General features: G+C 45.2%; 1 protein-coding gene across 1 annotated transcript in view; it reads right to left on the minus strand.

The window, feature by feature from the left end:
* CALN1 (calneuron 1) overlaps positions 1-18011 on the minus strand; it is a 118958-nt gene that overhangs the window by 65120 nt on the left and 35827 nt on the right. The window contains exon 2 of the mRNA XM_075720045.1: positions 11893-12036. Coding sequence (XP_075576160.1) covers positions 11893-12036 — 144 coding nt within the window. The remainder of the gene's footprint in view (positions 1-11892; positions 12037-18011) is intronic.

The following is an 18011-nucleotide window of genomic DNA, read 5'->3' on the forward strand; positions in this document are numbered from 1 at the left end:
TTCAATTAAAACCATTAACTAGCAAGGAAACTAGACCCCAAAACATTTTGACTGGTAGAAATATCCCTTTAACATTAATTTTAAGCTGTGTGTGTTTAAACCTTCCTTCCATCAGGATCTCAGGAGACTGCAGCATCATAATATAAAGAGAATTCACAATTTTGGCTGAAAATTCCTTTTACAGTATCCAACAGCCAGGAAAGAAATATTATAAAAAACAACACTGTCCTGGTTTCGGCTGGGATAGAGTTAATTTTCTTCCTAGTAGCAGGCACAGTGCTGTGTTTTGGATTTAGTAGGAGAAGAATGTTGATAACACACTGACGTTTTTAGTTGTTGCTGAGTACTGCTTATGCTAGTCAAGGACTTTTCAGCTTCCCATGCTCTGCCAGGTACACAAGAAACTGGGAGGGGGCACAGCCAGAATAGTTGATCCAAACTGACCAAAGGGCTATTCCATACCACATGACGTCATGCTCAGTATATAAACTGGGGGGGTTGGCCAGGGAGCAGCGATCGCTGCTCGGGAACTGAGTATCAGTCGGCGGGTGGTGAGCAATTGCATTGTGCATCACTAGCTTCCTATATCATTATTATTATTATCATTATTATACTGATACTATTAGCATTACTATTTTAGTTTATTTCAATTATTAAACTGTTCTTATCTCATCCCAGGAGTGTTTCTCACTCTTACTTCTCCAATTCTCTCCCCCATCCCATCGGGGTAGGAGGAGTGAGCGAGCGGCTGCGTGGTGCTTAGTTGCTGCCTGGGGCTAAACCACGACAAACACATAGGCTCCAAAACACACCCAGTTCAACTCTGCATGGCTGCAAGGTGAAAATGCACAGGACTGCTGTCTACAACCATTGCATAACCAGGTAATGCGCAATACCCACATTGCCTGTAGGATCTACGAGTGTTCAGGCCACCCATCAGCACTCAGCTCAAAATTTGTGTTGGGTACAGTCAAAAGATGCCTTCCTCCTCCTCTGAGCCATAGTCATGTACACGGTGCGCTACAAGCTGATGCATGATGCACACACACATCAAGCATCTGTTCAAGAATCTGCATTGGAGGCAAATCAAACACTGTGCACATCCCTGCATTTGGCTTTGCTGTGCCTACAGATGTGCTCCTCGCCTGGGAGTAGTTGATATTCACAGCAAGCAATGTGCGGCTTATTCAGAAATGAACTTTTAGTTGGGTTTAAGTGATGGGAAGAAAGGAGCAAAACACCAGGCTGGAACATGCATGCTGTCTACACTGCTCTCACCTTCCCTTGCTCCTTTCCTCAAGCCATCCAGCAAGCCCTGAACAACACTGTCATCAGTGGCGATCACAAAGCCACAATCTCTCACCGCCCCCCTGGGCCAATTTATAATGTGTGTGGTGTTCACATCCTACCCCCACCTTCTGCTCCAAGCTCACATTAACTACTTTGGCAAGAACTCATCACACTAAAGGAAAACGACCTCATAAGGAGGGACAGGACACAAGCAGGCGAAAAGCTACAGCCAGAATGGATTGGGCTGTGCTCCCCATCCAGTGACAGTCACAGCTATTCTCCTCTCCCTGCTCCCACAAGTTACAAATGCAGACGAGGTTTATAAACCTGAGCCATGCTGAAGTCCCTGATTGATGAAGGCACTCACACATTGCAATAATTTATTTACAAACTCAGAGGGCAGGGAAACCTCAAGGCATGGTGGTGCAGGTCAGCTGGGGCAGGGAAAACTGTCAGGTGGTAAGGTGGGTGAGGACCAGAGGGGTTCCAGGCAGGATGTGATCCAGATGCCACTCCATCCCCAAGTTACCACCCATCAGCCAAGGGACGGTCACTGCTTCTGTGGGTGATCTTAGCAAAACACCAGAGCTGAGCTTAACCCCTGGTTTTAAACCACCTAAAACATTTATTTATTTACTTACTGTTATGCCCTAACATTTTTCTTCCCCATAATGCTTCTTCTTAATCCTGGCATTAATGTCAAAGAGTCAGAAGGGGGTTAGCAATCATGTGGCTGAACCTCATATGACTAAAACTATGACTCAGAATGTCCCTGGCCACATCATCAGAGACACATCAGATCTGCTTATCATTACTAGTGCATTAGCATCGACTGGGCGCTAAGTGCTTCCAGATACCCACAAAGGTTTGCTCCCTGCAAGACACTGTCTCAGTTCTGACAAAAAACAGGCAAATGTGGTAATAAAAAGGAATAGCAACTAGATGCACTATCAACAGCCCCAGGAGCAATCATGTGAGCCTGGCTAATTGCTCCATCATGGAAAGAGGAAGCTGAAGGCACCCAGCAATGTCTTTGGGTCCTCTGGGAACCTTTTCAATGTCCAAAGACCATGCATGGCCAGCAAGGTGTCCTGGACCTGCCAAAGTCACAAGGCGCACTGTTCACTCACTGGGTGTAGAAAAACCTTGGGGATAATTTCAGTTTGAAGAGTCCCAGCATCAATGTTTGCCATGTTGTGAGCTCAGTTTGGCTGCCACCATGGAGCTCCACAGAGCTACAGCAGGGAAACATTGGGGCCCGCATCATGTTCAACATCCACTTATGCCAAGCACAACAAAGACAATAGAGCAGCAGCTAAGAACAGCATGGAACTGGGAAACCAAACTCTTTTCCACCTCTCCCAGACACTGCAGCCCAAGGAAATTTGCTTTGGACATGACAGCCCCAAAGAAGGGGTGTCTGCACCTCTGAAAAATGGCCATTGGCTCTTCTAAATAAACCAATGGGATGTGGAAAAAGGGAAAGCAGTAATGACTTAACATGTAGAGGAGCCTGTAAAATTACCACTGGACTTCCAGGGAGCAAACTCGGGGTTGGACGTGTATGTTGCGGGGAGCTGAAGGAGCCTCCAGCACTTCCGAAGGAGGATTTACTTTCCTAAGCTACTTGCCTTCAACACCAATTCATTCATATTGGGGTTGTGCTTCCAGATCCCCAGGCCAAAGATGTGTCAAGGTACTACCATTTGCTCTTGCTGGAGGTGCTGTGCTTCACTCGTGCATCTGAGCTGAGCACAGAAAATCACAACCTTCTCTCTAAGCTGGTGGGCTTTCAACTCCAGTCCAAATATTTCATCTTCCCTCAGCCCCCATGACTCTAATGGAGAGGAGAGGGGAAGGATTGTATTTGCTGGAGGATGTTTAGCAGGAAAAACACAAGCATTTGAGGACAGACAGAGCTCTGCAGTCAGCTAGTTAGGGCACCACGGGGCGCAACCGCAGCATGAAATACCCCCAGCTGCACTCTTACACCAAGCCAAGCTACACACATGTGGCCTGAGCCCCATTCTGCCTTTCTTCTGGTACATTTGTCCTGATCCCACAGGATCTATCATCAACAGTGGTTTGCCCAGGTTGGATGTTCTGGGCAGGGACAGTGCAGGAGACCATCCCCCAAACCTCTGCATGGGCTCTTGCAAACTCTCCTGCCAGAGCTCTTCTGCTTTGAAGAAATAATTAAATGCTCAGAGGAGCACCAGCATGAACCCATCTTGCCCTCCATCTCATGGGAGAGCCCCAACCCTCAGCCTTCAGTCAGCTGCTGTCTGTCCAAAAGCCTCCCATCAGAGCAGCTCCCTCGGAAGATGTAATTAAATATTCACTGGGCTGGAGAAAGACAGAGCTGGGGAGGGAAAAAGAGAGGGGGAAAACGTGCATGGATTGTATCGCCTATACCCAAAGGCAGAATAGAGACTTACACCTAGTTTTCAGAGCCTTGTGCATTAAACTGGAAGCCTGCATAATCTGGCCTTACTGCTTCCTAAACAAGTCTTTTCCTTGGCCAGTCTCAGGGTAATCGGGTTCTCCCTCCTCCTTAAAAGTTTCTTGCCATGGCATTAAAATGATGCATGCATTTAAATGGAGATGAGGATCTGATGTGTGTAGACTGGTAAGTATTCACACACTTTTTTTTCTCTAATTTGACCTCCAGAGTGCAGCTAGGTGATATATTTAAAGTTAATGAGCTAGTCTTTTGCAGCTTGGGTCCCAGGCACACATAACACTCCTGTTTATTTTTATTCTCTTAATAGCTAGCTGCAGTGACTCTCTGTCCTGGTCTGTGTCATTGTTTGTGCCCATAAAGTAACCTGTGCAATAATAATACAGTCTGGTGAAGGCTGTTGCCGCTGTGTCTTGAAATGATACAGAGGATGTGCACAGAAAAGCTCCAGCCACAGAATATTGCCCAGATGAATATTTTGGTTTTACAGATTTTAAGGTCAGAGGAGAACAGCCTGATCTCCAGCCTGACCCTTTCCCCAGCATGACCCAGAGTCTTTCTGCCTAATTACAGCCTCAATCCATAACTTCAACAAGAACTAGGGAAAGTCTTTCATAAAACTTTCAACTTTGAAAACAGTTTTAGTTCTAGACATCCATGAAATGGGCTGAAATGAAGAGATAAAGTTCCACTACAATGCTGACATTGCTGTTTTGCAGTGGGGAAAATGAGGCACAGAGCATCACCTTCCCAAATGTTACCAGAAAGGAGACTGCCAGCAGAGCTGGGTGCTAGAACTCCCCTGCCTGCCTACATGGTGATCTACAGTCACGGGACGTGTAACCAGTCCCCAGGATGGAGACAGACAACAATGAGCATCTCCTATTTCCAAAGAGTCCTGTTTGCATTCCCTTGGGAGTTTCTGCCCCAGAGTCATCTGCACAGGGTCTCTGAAATTCCCTATCAAGGCATACATGTAAAAAGTACAATTTCTCATTTCTCTTGCTCCTTGGGAACAGTGGGGGCATACCCATTGGCCACTCTTTTACTGTTCACCAGCTCTGCCATACATCCTACAGCTTTAATAACTGCTTTTTGAAGGAAAAACTTCATTGGAGCTGAAGGAAGGGGTGAAACATCTCCACTGGAGCCCACTCTGTCCCTTAAGGGCACCTCCATATCCTGTAGTTTTAGGAGCGGCTGTGCGGAGCTGGCTGCTGTGGTTCAATGACAATTACACATAAAAGATTAGCAAATTGTACAGACATACTTTCCTGGAGGAGGAAATTTCCATGGGGTATGAAAGGCTCAAACGGAGCCCAGAAAGGCAGAGCCAGGGGTGCATCTATCATGACACCAAGAAAAGGACCTTAGAGAGTTACTCATTTTGACAGCCCATTGTCTCATCTTGCAAGGAAGAGGAAATGGCGCTGTAGAGGACTTGCTTGCTTCCTCATTAAAAAAAAAAATCTATTAACTCCCCATGTTTGCCCAAGAGAAGCCTGTCCAGGAGCTAACCTGTGAGACAGTGATTGAAGAGGACTGGGGGCTCTGCTTTTGCGGTGCCAGGTGTGAGGTGTCCTGTGCTCCACCACAAGCACTAAAGCAGGAAGCTGTTAGTGCTTGGCTAGAAGTCCAACAAAAACAGTGAGTGCAGTGAAAAAAATATCCATCAGACACCTGCCAAGCAGCGTGCCAGCTTCATGCCAGCTCTGGGAAGCCACAGAATGCCCCAATTACCGTCCCTGTGACCAGCCGTCCTGCAGGGAAAGGAACTGCAGAGCCTGCTGAGCGTGGTGTGCCTCCAGCACGGCCACTGCAAGCCACTCCCGTCCCCTCTGCCCCGCAGCCCCCGGGAACCTCTCTCCTGTGCAGAGGCACCTGGCATGTAAAACCAAGAGGGCTCATTTTGCAGGTCTTTGCAGAACTCTTGTGTTGTAACCAGTTGATCCCTTGTCAAATGGATCAAGAGGAGCAAAATGACGTCCCAGCTACCCAGGACTTTAATTATTTTTGCTCCCCAGGCCCTGGGAATAACAAGAGAGCTCTGCATGCATTGCGGCAGCTATCAGGCAGCTTGGCACAACTTTGAGACGACCAGCAAGTCACAGGCTCATTAAAACAGAGGAATATGTGTGTTCCCTGTGGCATACTCATTCTGTGAAACCAAAATCACAATACCAGGCATACTGCATTTTAAGGAATAAATAAAATTAAACAAGGATGTAAACAAATTACAAGGCATGCCTGCATGAGGCAGATCACAGATAGCATGCTGTGTTTTGCAGAGGACTGCCCCATTGGAGCACAGGGTGGACAGGTTTCAGGGAGGAAATTGCAATTCAGTATTTCCTCTTGCCCTGTATATTCAACACGTCTGCACTCAGCCATCCAGGCACTGCATCAAAGACAGAATTTGGTATTACTTATGAACCTCTTCCCAATACAAAGCTGCAAGTCTGACTAGTTTCACCAGCAATGATAATTACTCTTCATTCTTTGCAGCGAGAACACATAATATAATAGTCTCCATTTTACAAATCAGAGCAGACGCGAAGAAAGTGGCCTCTATAAATATAGACAAGTCTCATCAAATCCATCTCACCGACCAAGTTTCTCAGCTCAGCAACACACTTTAAAGGACAACCACAGTGAAATGTTGCTGGATAATATCTCACATATAAAAATCAGAGGCCTTTGAGTACAAAGGACAAACCCAAAGTCTGCAACAATCTGTCCATGCTTTTCCTATTAACCCTGCATTTTAAACATGGAAAGTGTTTCTGGTCTACCTCCAGCAGCCTGGTCTATTTTACACAGTTTCATGTTGAAACGTTGAACTACAAGGAATTATCCATGGCAGTAAAGTGGGGAAAAAACCCCAAACCAACAAAGAAAAGAAGAAGAGAGGGAGAGACAAAATGAAGAGATAAAATGTTTTCAGCTAGTGAATGCCACTGTTGTCCCACACAGGGCAACGCAAGCTGATCTGGACAGAAGCAAACGTTTGGCCATGAAACATCTGAGAGCAAAGCAGCTCACCACCTGCAGGCCACAGGGGAAATCTCAGCACTTAATTTTTAGAAGAGAGATTTATTCTCTCTCAGGATGCCCCAGTTCAGTTCCTTCTGTCATTCCCACCCCTGTGACATGGCATACATGCTCCAGCCAGTGGAACGCCCAAATTTGATGTCCCTTCCCTTGCATGGGGAAGCAAGTGCAAGCAAATCAAAGCAATGTCTATGTACAAACCCTGATCCAACAGCAGTACAACAGCTTGGAGAACTGACCTTTAGGAAGATAGTGTGCTGACACCACCCCTTATGTCATGCAGTTTGTTGCTGTTTTTCATTCCCTTTCCAAAGGGGATCACAGCAAGTGTGTGTATGCCTTGCTGTACGGGGCAGCTCCTGAGCAGCACAACTTCTGCATGCAAAGCATAAGATGACAATAGATCTGCAGAACCCCATTTCAACCATGGGGCTGCCCAAAGCTGGATGAACCTCAGAAGTGCCACCTGGAAGAGCTGTGTATCTTCAAAATCTTTTTTGCCAGGGTGACTGTAAATAGCTTACTGGGTTTTTTTCCCCCTCTTCAATTCCCTGCTCCACAAAGAGCCATTGCAAAACAGCTTGGGAATATGCAGAATTTTAAATTGGGATTTCTTTCCTCTGTTTTTTATTGCTCATAAGGATGTCATAGCTGTATTTTCGCTACTACTGCTGACGCATCACATAATGTGATAAAAGGTAACAGGTAGCTCGCTTGTGTGCTGATGAAACCAACTCATCTTTTGCTTGATCAAAGAATTTCCTATTTGTACTATAATAAACAATTTGACACACTAGGGTTTTTTTCCCCTCTTGTGTTAGCCTGAAGTTATTTTTCCAGGGTACTGAAAACCAGCTGCTCCTCTAATTAGTACGCTGAGTGCTTATTTTATTCCTCAGATAGAAGTGTCTTATGTTGTAACGAAACAGTTTGACACTTAAGTCACACAAGTCACACATTCATCTATTTTATTGTGAAAGTCTGCTTAAGGAGTAGGCATCCCAGATAAGGCAACACATTTAACGTGCCATTTCTCTGCATTTTTATTAGCCTTACTGCCAGTTGGAAGAATTTACAAATAATTTCTTTTCCAGCACATAAATATATAAAATATTTTACTTTCCACCTACTGGCAGAACATTTCAGGTCATTCTCCAGATTGCAGACAGAAATGTATGCACCTCTCAGTCTGCAATGTTTATGTTCATGCAATACCTAATTATGTCTAAGGATAAAGCAAATCAAGGGTATAAAATAAGGTAAAATTTGACCTCCATTTCCAGACCAAAAGCAAACAATATGTCCCTATAAGGCACAGTATACTGGATAGATGCTCAGCTATACTGAACAACCTGCTGCTGGGATAGTCATGCACCACTTCTATCAAGATGTAAGCAAAACTTTGGCCTAATGTGAATCTCATGCTTTGAGTGATGGAACCACCATTCCTCATCTTCCTTCCCCAAAAGAGGCATTTCTGCACAGAAGAACCCTTTGTCTTCTGTTCTGTTTCAGTACTTTCATCTTCCTCATCACAGCAATGCATAGCATCTTCCGGTAGTTTATAAAAGGGTGTTTCTGATGATTTATAAGAGTCTTCCTGAGACCTTGAAATATTCCAAATATATTCTCATTTTGCTCCCTAATTCAGTTTTTTATGCAAACTATAATATTTCCCCCTGCAGCAGCTGCATTCCTCTTCACCTGGGTGAAGCATGCCTTGCAGAACAGCAAAGAGGGTTGGAAGAAAAGGTGGAGAAGGCATTTGTAGGAAATGTGGTGGATACTCCAGCCTCTGAAGCCTGCCTTCCTCCAGTGAGGACTGGCAAGAATTAGATAATCACTGGAAATACCTGCATTCAGCAAAGCCATGCTAAGAGGGCAAATGTAGCTGGGAGCATGGTCCTTTGCAGGGCTGTGGCATGTCCCCAGGACAAGGCATTGCCAAGGCTGAGGGCTTCCCATGTGCCACCACCAGCTCCCATCACTCACCCCCTGCCACAGCATGGGAATGAAACATCTCCTGCCCCAGTGGCCCAAACTCACCTGTGAAGGAAGGCTGATGGTAGCACTCGAGCCATGGTGGCATTAAAAGCGATATGACACCTGTGAAGAGTTCCTGGGCAAAATCCAATCTGTGCAATTGCCATTTTCACTTAAGTTCATGCAGCATTTTCTAACTAACTACATTTTGCCTTTGAATGCAATGAATTATGAAATGCACCTTCATTTCTGCTCTGATTTGGAGGCTCACTGTGTGTTACTGAACCGCTGCACACTATAGCCCCAGAAGCAACTGTCCTTGGGCGTCTCTGGAGTTGATCCCTCTGTTATTTACTGCGGTTGGTGAGATCCTTTGTTGCAGAAGGTGACATACAGGTGTGAAATGCTCTTGTCATATCAGTTTATGCTCAGCCACAAAAACACTCCAGCATATATTGCATATGCTCCTCTTAAAACATGTTTTGTCCAACCTAGTCATCCTGCTCCCACAGTGCGAATGTCTCCTCAGCCTGACCTAGACAGGGCTGAGCCTCTGTCCTTATCCTTAAAGAGAACAGGGTTTACAATGAAAACCAAATTCAGACCAGTGCTGGTTGCTTGTTATTTGAAGCCCCTCAGTTATATAAGCCATGGCAGATACAGCCACTCTGCCATCCTGCAATGTGAATGCACTCCTAAGGTAATTCCTGATGAAAACCGTATGTTTGCACTAGGTCTGTTCAGGCTGGTTCAGATTAAATATAAACCACTGCCAATTGTATTACCTCATTATTAGCAGACACTGGCAGCAGCCTTGCATGGAGAAATGGACGTCTGGCTACACTACCTGCCATCACATCATAATTCATGTCAGGTGCTGGGGGATGTGCAGGAGGATTACCGCCTCCCCCTTGGCTTTCCTGACCACAGGGGACTCTTCCTTGAACGTGACCTTTCATCCAGCCAAGCTTCCCACCCACCTGATGCTGAGCCAAAGCCTTGGAAAAATTTGGCTACCCTCAACAGAAGTATATAGGGAGGAGGGTCAGGCTGTCCCTGGGAGTGCAGGGCATGACTGACATCCCCAGGAGCTCATGGGTTCAAGCCCTGCTACCGAATGATGCTCACACACAGTGGGAGAGGAAGGAGGAAGATATTGCTGGTGGTTACTACATATTTCAAGTTAAATCCCAGAAAAAAATTAAGACAATCCATCAGAGAAAAAGTAGCCATAAGCCATATAATATTAATTCAAGCCATATAGTATTAATTCAATTTGCAAGCAAAGTAAATATTTCACATAATATTCCCCTATTTGCTCAGTGCCTAAAGGAATTTCCCATTACCCTGTCTTTTTTCAATATATGGCCCATTTGTCCTTCACATAGCACATACTTGTGTCCAGCCCCAAACCCCTCTGCTCAAAATACTGCAGCAACAGGCAGCTGAGACATAAGAACAATAAAAACACCCAGAACAACCAGACTGTATCTTTGAAGCCGTTGGAACTGTTGAGCTGGAAAAGATGGAGGATCACCTCCCATCTCTGCAAAAACACACTGAGCTTTCTGAAAGGTCTCAAACAGGAATTTAACACCTAACATCTGCAGCCCATTACTCTAATTTTAACTCCACCTCTCTGATTACGGGTCCCTGCACACTAGGAGTGTATACGAAAGAGTGCCAAAGTCTCGTCTGTGAGACTGAGAGTCAGGGAATAACTGGAGATGAATCAAAACTGGAAGCCAAGTCCACAGCACTCTTTTTCCAAAAAAGTGCAGAGTTGGGTAAAAGAACCCATGAACTGGCACCATGCTGAGTCTGGCCCTTGCAAAACCTAAAGAGGAATCACCTGGTCTGCTAAGAAAGGTCAGCAGAAAGTAACAAGGTGAAAACAATAATTTTTGGAGAAAATGCATTTAAAAGTGATGGATTTTTTTCTTCTCTTTTAGGAATGAGATCATTTCAACAACTGATCTTCTCTATCCACCAGGTTTTGCATTACTTTGTCTCCCTGCTCTAGGGTAGATGCTGAACACCCTCAAGCAGGCTGACAGCCTCTTCCCCACCTCCCCTGGCCTGATGAATACAGTCATACTGTGCATCTCATGGGGGCATTTGACTCAGATATCCCCAGGGAGGCAGGAGAGCTTCACTCCTGCTGCCACAATTGCCCATGAGCTCTGCTCTTAGCAGTCTCCCCTAGGACGCTGACGTCGCATTGCCTTGCCAAACATCCCCCTTCAGACTGGGGCTGCATACAACACTCTGTTTTGGCATTATTTCATCTAACTTTGCACAGTGTTTCCACCCTGCTGCAGCCGCCTGCAGAATGGAGGGAGAAGGTCGGATCCACATCCCAGCTTCCCTGCACATTTCAGGGATCAGGAAAATCTCCCTTCCTGCTTTGACCAAGGACATTTTAATGACAGCCCACTTGTTGTGATCAGCTCTGATTGTAGCTTTGCAGCAGTTAAAAAGTCCCCCCTGGCTCCAGCATCCTGATGCTGCATTTCTCTCTTCCCGTTAATGGCGGGTTCTGTTTCTTTTATTACCTCTTAGTAATCGTTTGACAAGCTCTCACAGCAGGACTTTGCTCAAAATTATTCCACCCTTCTAAACTTCTTCAAAAACCATCAACACTTCATTATGACACAGCACAGCTCCCATCCACAGCATCTTTTACTTGCAAGGAGCAGTGAGGCCACAGGACTGGGCAGCTCTGCTTGGCTGGGCACGCAGGTCATCTCCGAGTAAGCATCACTGGGCCAGATGCTGCCCAAAAATGAAAGGTTACAACAACCTTGCAAAAGACCATTTGCAACTTTGCAGAGAAAGGTTGCAAGAGCTCATCTGTCTTCACCCAACTGTATCAGCCAGTCAATTAAAAGATGTTCCATCTCCCTTCCATGGGTTGCCTGAGAGGCAGGTTGACGGCTCATGGTCACCTGCCCTTTCCTTGCTGTGGTGAAAAGCGGCATTTCATGGCTTCCTCCCCAGTCCTTCCTTGGTGACTGTAAACTCTCTGAGCCAAAAACATGGGCTGCAATGCACTGAGAAAGCCCCCCTCCACCAGTAACAGAGAATAATCAACAACAAGGACTTACCATCCATGTCAAGGCGTTGCATGATAATCGCCAGCTCCACCTCACTGGGCATGTATCCCAAGGAACGCATTGCCATGCCCAGCTCCTGCTTGGATATAAAGCCATTCCCATCCCTGTCCAGCACCCGGAAAGCTTCACGGATTTCTGTAAAGGAGAAGGAAAAAGAGAGGAGTTATTATGGTGGAGGACTCCCTGCTCAATGCATCTGAATACATGGGACACAGAAGCAGCATATATTGCCTTTTCTAATGTTAATGATGCATATCGATCTTTTCAAGTCAGTGTAAACATATGTTCATACACACACATATATGTGTGTATGTGTACTCATGCATGCATGCCTCTGTATGCAGATAGATAAATACAACAGCATCCACACTCATGCTGCCTATTTTCTGTGCTAAATATCATTGCAAAATTATTTATTCATTACACATTGAACTCCGTTTCTTTCTGCAGCATCTGCCCTGGACTGCTGTGGGTGAACCATCCTGATCTACAGTAAAGTCTCCCCACATACAGCTGCACAGCAAATCCCAGCCCCTGGGGCTTCTCCAGCAGCCCTTCTCCAAGCCTCTCAGCATGTCTGCAAGGCAGATTTACTTTATGTCACATGGGCAGACCAAGCTCTAACTTTCTCCAACAAAACTACGTGAACAGGAACAGTTGGGTGCCGACTGCCTCCTCTGCAGGGTACAGAGCTCTGCAGCCAAAACCTGGATGCGCACATTCTCCCTTGTCTGATAAATGTGGATATACATCTTTTAAACCATACCCAGGCAATTTCCATCTCTCATAGCTTTTCTCTAATTTATAACTGGTTTACAGCAATAAACAGACTCAGATCAATAAAAATGCTGATGGCATCAAAGGAGTCACTTCCATCATTCTTCCTCAGCCTGGCTCATCTTCTGACATCTGACTTTGTTTTGCTTTTTAATTCAGGCATATACCCCTCCAGCCTTTACTAGCCTCTCTGCACTCGTGCAGCACACTGAAAGACACCCACGCATCTGCCTACTCCACAGCTCTGCATGTTTCCTGCTCCTCACAGACCTCTCAACTTGAAGCCCCACTACCAAGCTCCCCAGATCTGACTGTTGCAAATGCCAAACAGAGAAATTTCAAGACTTCAGCCAGCTGGGAGTCTGTTTACTTGAAAGGATTTGGTTGGAGATGGGGAGAAAAAGAGACGCTGATTTCTTAGTCCTGGTTAAATGGTCTTTGCACCATGCTGTGGGGAAACACAGGATGCTTTATCATATCTCTTTGGGGAATGAGGATATATGAAAAACCAGCATGCTGGGGCCTGCTGCAACTTTGCTTAGAAGAGTTTTATCTTCACATGAAAGCATTTAATTGGAGAAGTAGGAGAGAAAACTCAGCAGTTTTTTTCGGGGAAATCCCCCTCCCTAATTAAAAAATACTCTATTCTCTATCAGGAAACAGATTGGATGGAAAAAGTTTGTCCAGCCTTGGGTAGTTCAGGCATTAAGCCTCATATGAGAAAATATTCTCGGTCCTGCCATGGAGTCCCGGCACATCACCTCCCTCTGCCTTCTGCTCCCAGGTGCAACGGAGGTACCAGCCCCCTGCAGTGGGGCCATATTAAAGGTAATGGATAGTCCTCAGTCCTCCTGGGAAAAAGCCGGGACCATCATATCCAGCCAGGAAATGGTTTCAGTGACATGTTTGCTAACAGGTTATTTAAAGCTTTACAATTCAAAGGCTACTTCTAAATCACCTCACATCAAAGTTCAGCAGCTCCCTTGACAACACCAGTGCGTTAGCAAAGTCTGCTCCAATTTCCATGTGCTGCCTTCTGCTGCGTGTAATACCCTGGTGATGTGCCAGGGCCAGGGCACCTCCATGACCCACTGCTTAATCTTCACCCCAGCTGTGGTTATCATAATGAGATATGATCAATTTTTAATCCAGCCAAAGAGCCCACTGACACAAAAAGGGGAGATCCTATTAATTCCAATTAATATTGGGCCAGATCTGTAACAGCTACAATTTGGGTTCAGGTATGCATCAACTGTGGCTTCTTTAAACTTAAATGCTTCACCTTGTCTCCCTGCCAGGACAAGCTGGTGTAAGCTCAGTGATACGAAAAGATGGTGAGGCTGTTCAAAGCAAGCTCAGCTGGAAATATCAGTATATAATGCAAAGAGCCTTTGGAGTAGGAACAAATCCCATTAGACACTGCGAGCTGTAGTGAAATCTATTTTCATATTGCTGTACTGAAAGCTAAAGTGCAGTAAATATTACATTGAAATCAATTAATTTTAAAATAAACTTTTGACAGCTGAAGACGAAAGAACTAAAAATATTGCAAGGAGCCAAGAAAGTATTTTAGAAAATAAAATGAGTCTACCTTCAGAGAAGTTTACACATGAGTTAGACTGATCCAAATTACATGAATAAATTACATCTGTACAGGGGTTCCACTGTAGGATATCTGAATGCCAACATCTAGTGAGTATCCTCTCCAGATACACTGATTTCAGAAGGTGCATTTAACAGCACTGCAGCTTTGAGCCTTGATCAGAGGAGAAAACCCCACACATTTGGGGTCCAGCTCTGTTCCATACCTATCAGAAACCTGAACTTTTGACCAAGCCTGAAACATCCTTCACACTTCAACTCCTGACCCCAAATGGAGCTTTTTTCACTCATCACTCTATAAATACCACTTGTGCAGAGGTATATTTGAAGAGCTATTTATAGGTTGAACACATTGTACACAAAGCAGCTGTGATCTCAGTCAGTGCCTCTTCTTTATCTTTATGTGTAACACTGCCTCCTTATCAGCTTTTCTTTATAGTGATTCCTTCTCCTCTGATGTACTCATGGGTGCTGTCCTGCACAGCACCCAGAGTGTGAGGCATAGGCCTGAGCATCCTTCCCAAACACAGCCCCACCAGCTCTTCCCGCTGGCACTGCTGAAAAGCCACTCCCAAACAGCGGTCCATGAACCTGTGGCACTCTGGCTGGCCCTCACCTTTATTTCCAGCTGTTAAATTTAATTACTGCTAAAAATACATCAGCACTTTCCCCATATGACTTTCCCAAAGAAGTTGCCATGGCAACTGATGTTCCTGGCTCAGAACTGGGAGTGGATGTCGTCCATGGAGTAAATATCTCAACAAAGACATTGCCGGGGCTTGGGAGAAACTCTGAGACTTCTTCCATTTCTGCTGGAAGCTGCTCTGCATAGGGATGCTTCACCCTGGTGAAGAAGAGCAAAACCCTGTTTTGTCTTTAAAAGGAAGAGTAAACAGGCGGAGTGGGTGACAAAGCGATGCTGCCCCAGCAGCTGCCTTTCCCCCTGCCCAGCCTGGCTGGCAGCTCCCCTCCACACTGAACCAACCACATATATTTGGATTACACCTTCCTTGGAGTGTTAGCAAATATTAATATTTATTCACCTTTCCACCACATAGTATCTTCTTTTACTCCCAAATATAGGAAGGTGACACAGAACTATATTAGAGTATAAAAAGGAAAAAAGAAAAGAAAATATAGAAAGCTTTAGAGAACAGAAAGTAGCTTATTTTGCTGGTGATGGCACTGGCCTGATCCTCAGGAAAGGTCACTTGTTCTCAGGGAGTCCAGACTAGGACCTGAGTCCTCTTCTCCATGCCTCAATTTCTCCAGGCCCTGGAAACAGTGATACTTCTCCTCTATACAAGGTGTTTTCAACACAAAAGTGTTCACCTGACAGCCAAGCCAGTGACTATTAGCGGCACTAAACCATCTCACTCCCAGAATTAATTCAAATGGTACCAGCAAACAATGCTGCTGCAAAGAGACTTTGTCAAATGGACCATACACGATGCTTAATGCTGAACAGCATTCAATTGAACAAGGGCAGAGAAGGGATCACTACCTGGCCCCATCCTAACTAACATCTTCTTCTCCCAAAGAGGGAGCAGACACAACATTAATTAAATTCCCAAATATACAAGGCTGGAAAGAGTTGCCAGGAGAAAAATTCCTTCAGGAAGGAAGGAGTGCTGTGCGAATGGGCCAAGATTTTGGAGCAGAAGGGCCCTTGCCTGAGAGTCTGCTAGGCCAAGGTAGATATGGTGAGCTGGGTTTGAAGGCATGTTTCTCAGGGAAATTTAGCTCAGTATTTTTCCCCAGATGAGGATTTATGTTTCACAGGAGCCTAGAGTGCGGCACTCATTTCTCAGAGCTATTTGAGCATCCAAAAGCTGCACGGGGCAGGGAGGGCAGTTGCTTTTAATTCATTCCCCCTCTTTCCTCACATTTAACAGCTGTACCTTCCAGATTCCCTGTTCTGGAGCACATGGCCATCCAATTACCCCCATACTCCTCTGGGAAGAAAGAAAGAAAGAATCAGGGAAAAAGATGATTTTTTAAATTACCTTTCTGAAGCGTGAAAAGCAAGACCGCTGTCAGAGTCAGACCTGACACCCAGCCTAGAAAGTCATTAACTCTCCATCTGCATCCAGAAAGATCCAAAGACAACGTTGTCACCCACCCACTCACATTGCACCTGATCCAGCCCTTCCCTTCAAAACACCTCTCCACAGTCATGGCTGCCCCGAGCCTGAACTTGCACTCCTTTCCCCAGCTCATCCCTTCTTCAAGTTCAGTAGCAGGCTTATTTACCTCTGACTGGTAACTAGAGGCAACAATCATTATTTTTTGTTTTGCTTCCTGAATGAGAATGAATCACAACTCTCTGGGAAATAATTCAGCCTGAGCCATTGGTGTCCAGTAGCTACCCTTGGGCACTGCAGATGGTTTCAAGTTATTTCACTGGGTATAAATACCACCATAATAAATTTTGTAATTACACTGTAACTACCACACCCTAAGTGCACCATAATTTCAATCAGAGTCCTATATGGTTATTTTCATTAGTATGATAAAAGAAGAAATACCACCACCCGAAATCTTGCAAGTCATCTCATTCACTTAATTGCACGTTTAGGCACCAAAGTACAAACTGAATGATCTAAAAGCTGCAAATAGCATGTCCTTGAGTGAACTGTTAAGTGAGTCTCGTAAATACTATGTCTGTTTAAAAAAATGGAAATTTCCATCCCTCCATCTGCTATTCTTACACTTGGTTTTTTTGCTGCAAATTGCAACAAAGTGTCAAGATAACTACATTTTTCATCTAGTGGAAACACGTGTGTGTGTGTCCCCAAACACATTCCAATTGAAATTGTCAAAATATTTCACTTGGTTATTCTCAATCTCAGCAAAACAGTTCAGCATCCCCAGATCAAACTCTTTCACTGCAACCTGGAGCTGCGTCTACCTGAATGGCTGCAGTATCTTGCTGAGGCTCAGGCACCAAGTCCTGTCAGCATTACCAAAAACATGCAGCTGGAAATGGTGGATAAACACCTGGGTTTAATAGTGGCCTCAGTGCTACAGCATCTCAGATAAACACAGTTATGTAGAATGGGCAAAGCAAACTGGTGCTAATCAACTTGACAAAGTATCTCAGCTCAGAAAGGTCTGCCTCAAAAATAAGTGCCTTGTCTTGTTTTTCCTTAGAGGGACTTTTTCATACATAATTTGGCAGATCTCTTTTTTCTTCCCCAGGAAAAAATGATTTGTGGAAATGACATTTCCTGTCTTTATGTTCCCAAACACATTTAACACTTACCAACTAACCTGTGGGAACACCCCATTACCATATAAAAGCACAACATAAAGGCTACCTGCTGCTACTGGATAGTCTCTTAAACGGAAGCTTTTAGTGCAAGCAACAAGGGCTGGATTGGGAATACTAGAGGATATTTACCCCGAAGGCAGGCTGGCGAGGACAGCAGCACTCAAACGCCTTCACACAAGGCTGCTCCATAAATGTGGCCACGTCCCTTCTGTGGGCAGAGTGTGCTGAGCAGCGTGTGATTGCATGAGCCCTGCAGCATCTCATGGAGCCAGCTGGGAAGTCCAGTGCTGAAAGCCAGCTGTCAGAAGAATTTGGCAAAATCACAACTTCCACTCTTCCCTACAAATTTCCCTACTGTGGCCAGAATTTCATCCAGAAGACAAGCAGGGCTCCCTTTCAGCTCCTCCCGATGCCAATGAAAGGATGCATGGAGTTGGAGATGCTGTGCTGTGGCTCT

The sequence above is a fragment of the Pelecanus crispus genome, chromosome 12, assembly GCF_030463565.1.
Source record: "Pelecanus crispus isolate bPelCri1 chromosome 12, bPelCri1.pri, whole genome shotgun sequence".
Classification (NCBI taxonomy): domain Eukaryota; kingdom Metazoa; phylum Chordata; class Aves; order Pelecaniformes; family Pelecanidae; genus Pelecanus; species Pelecanus crispus.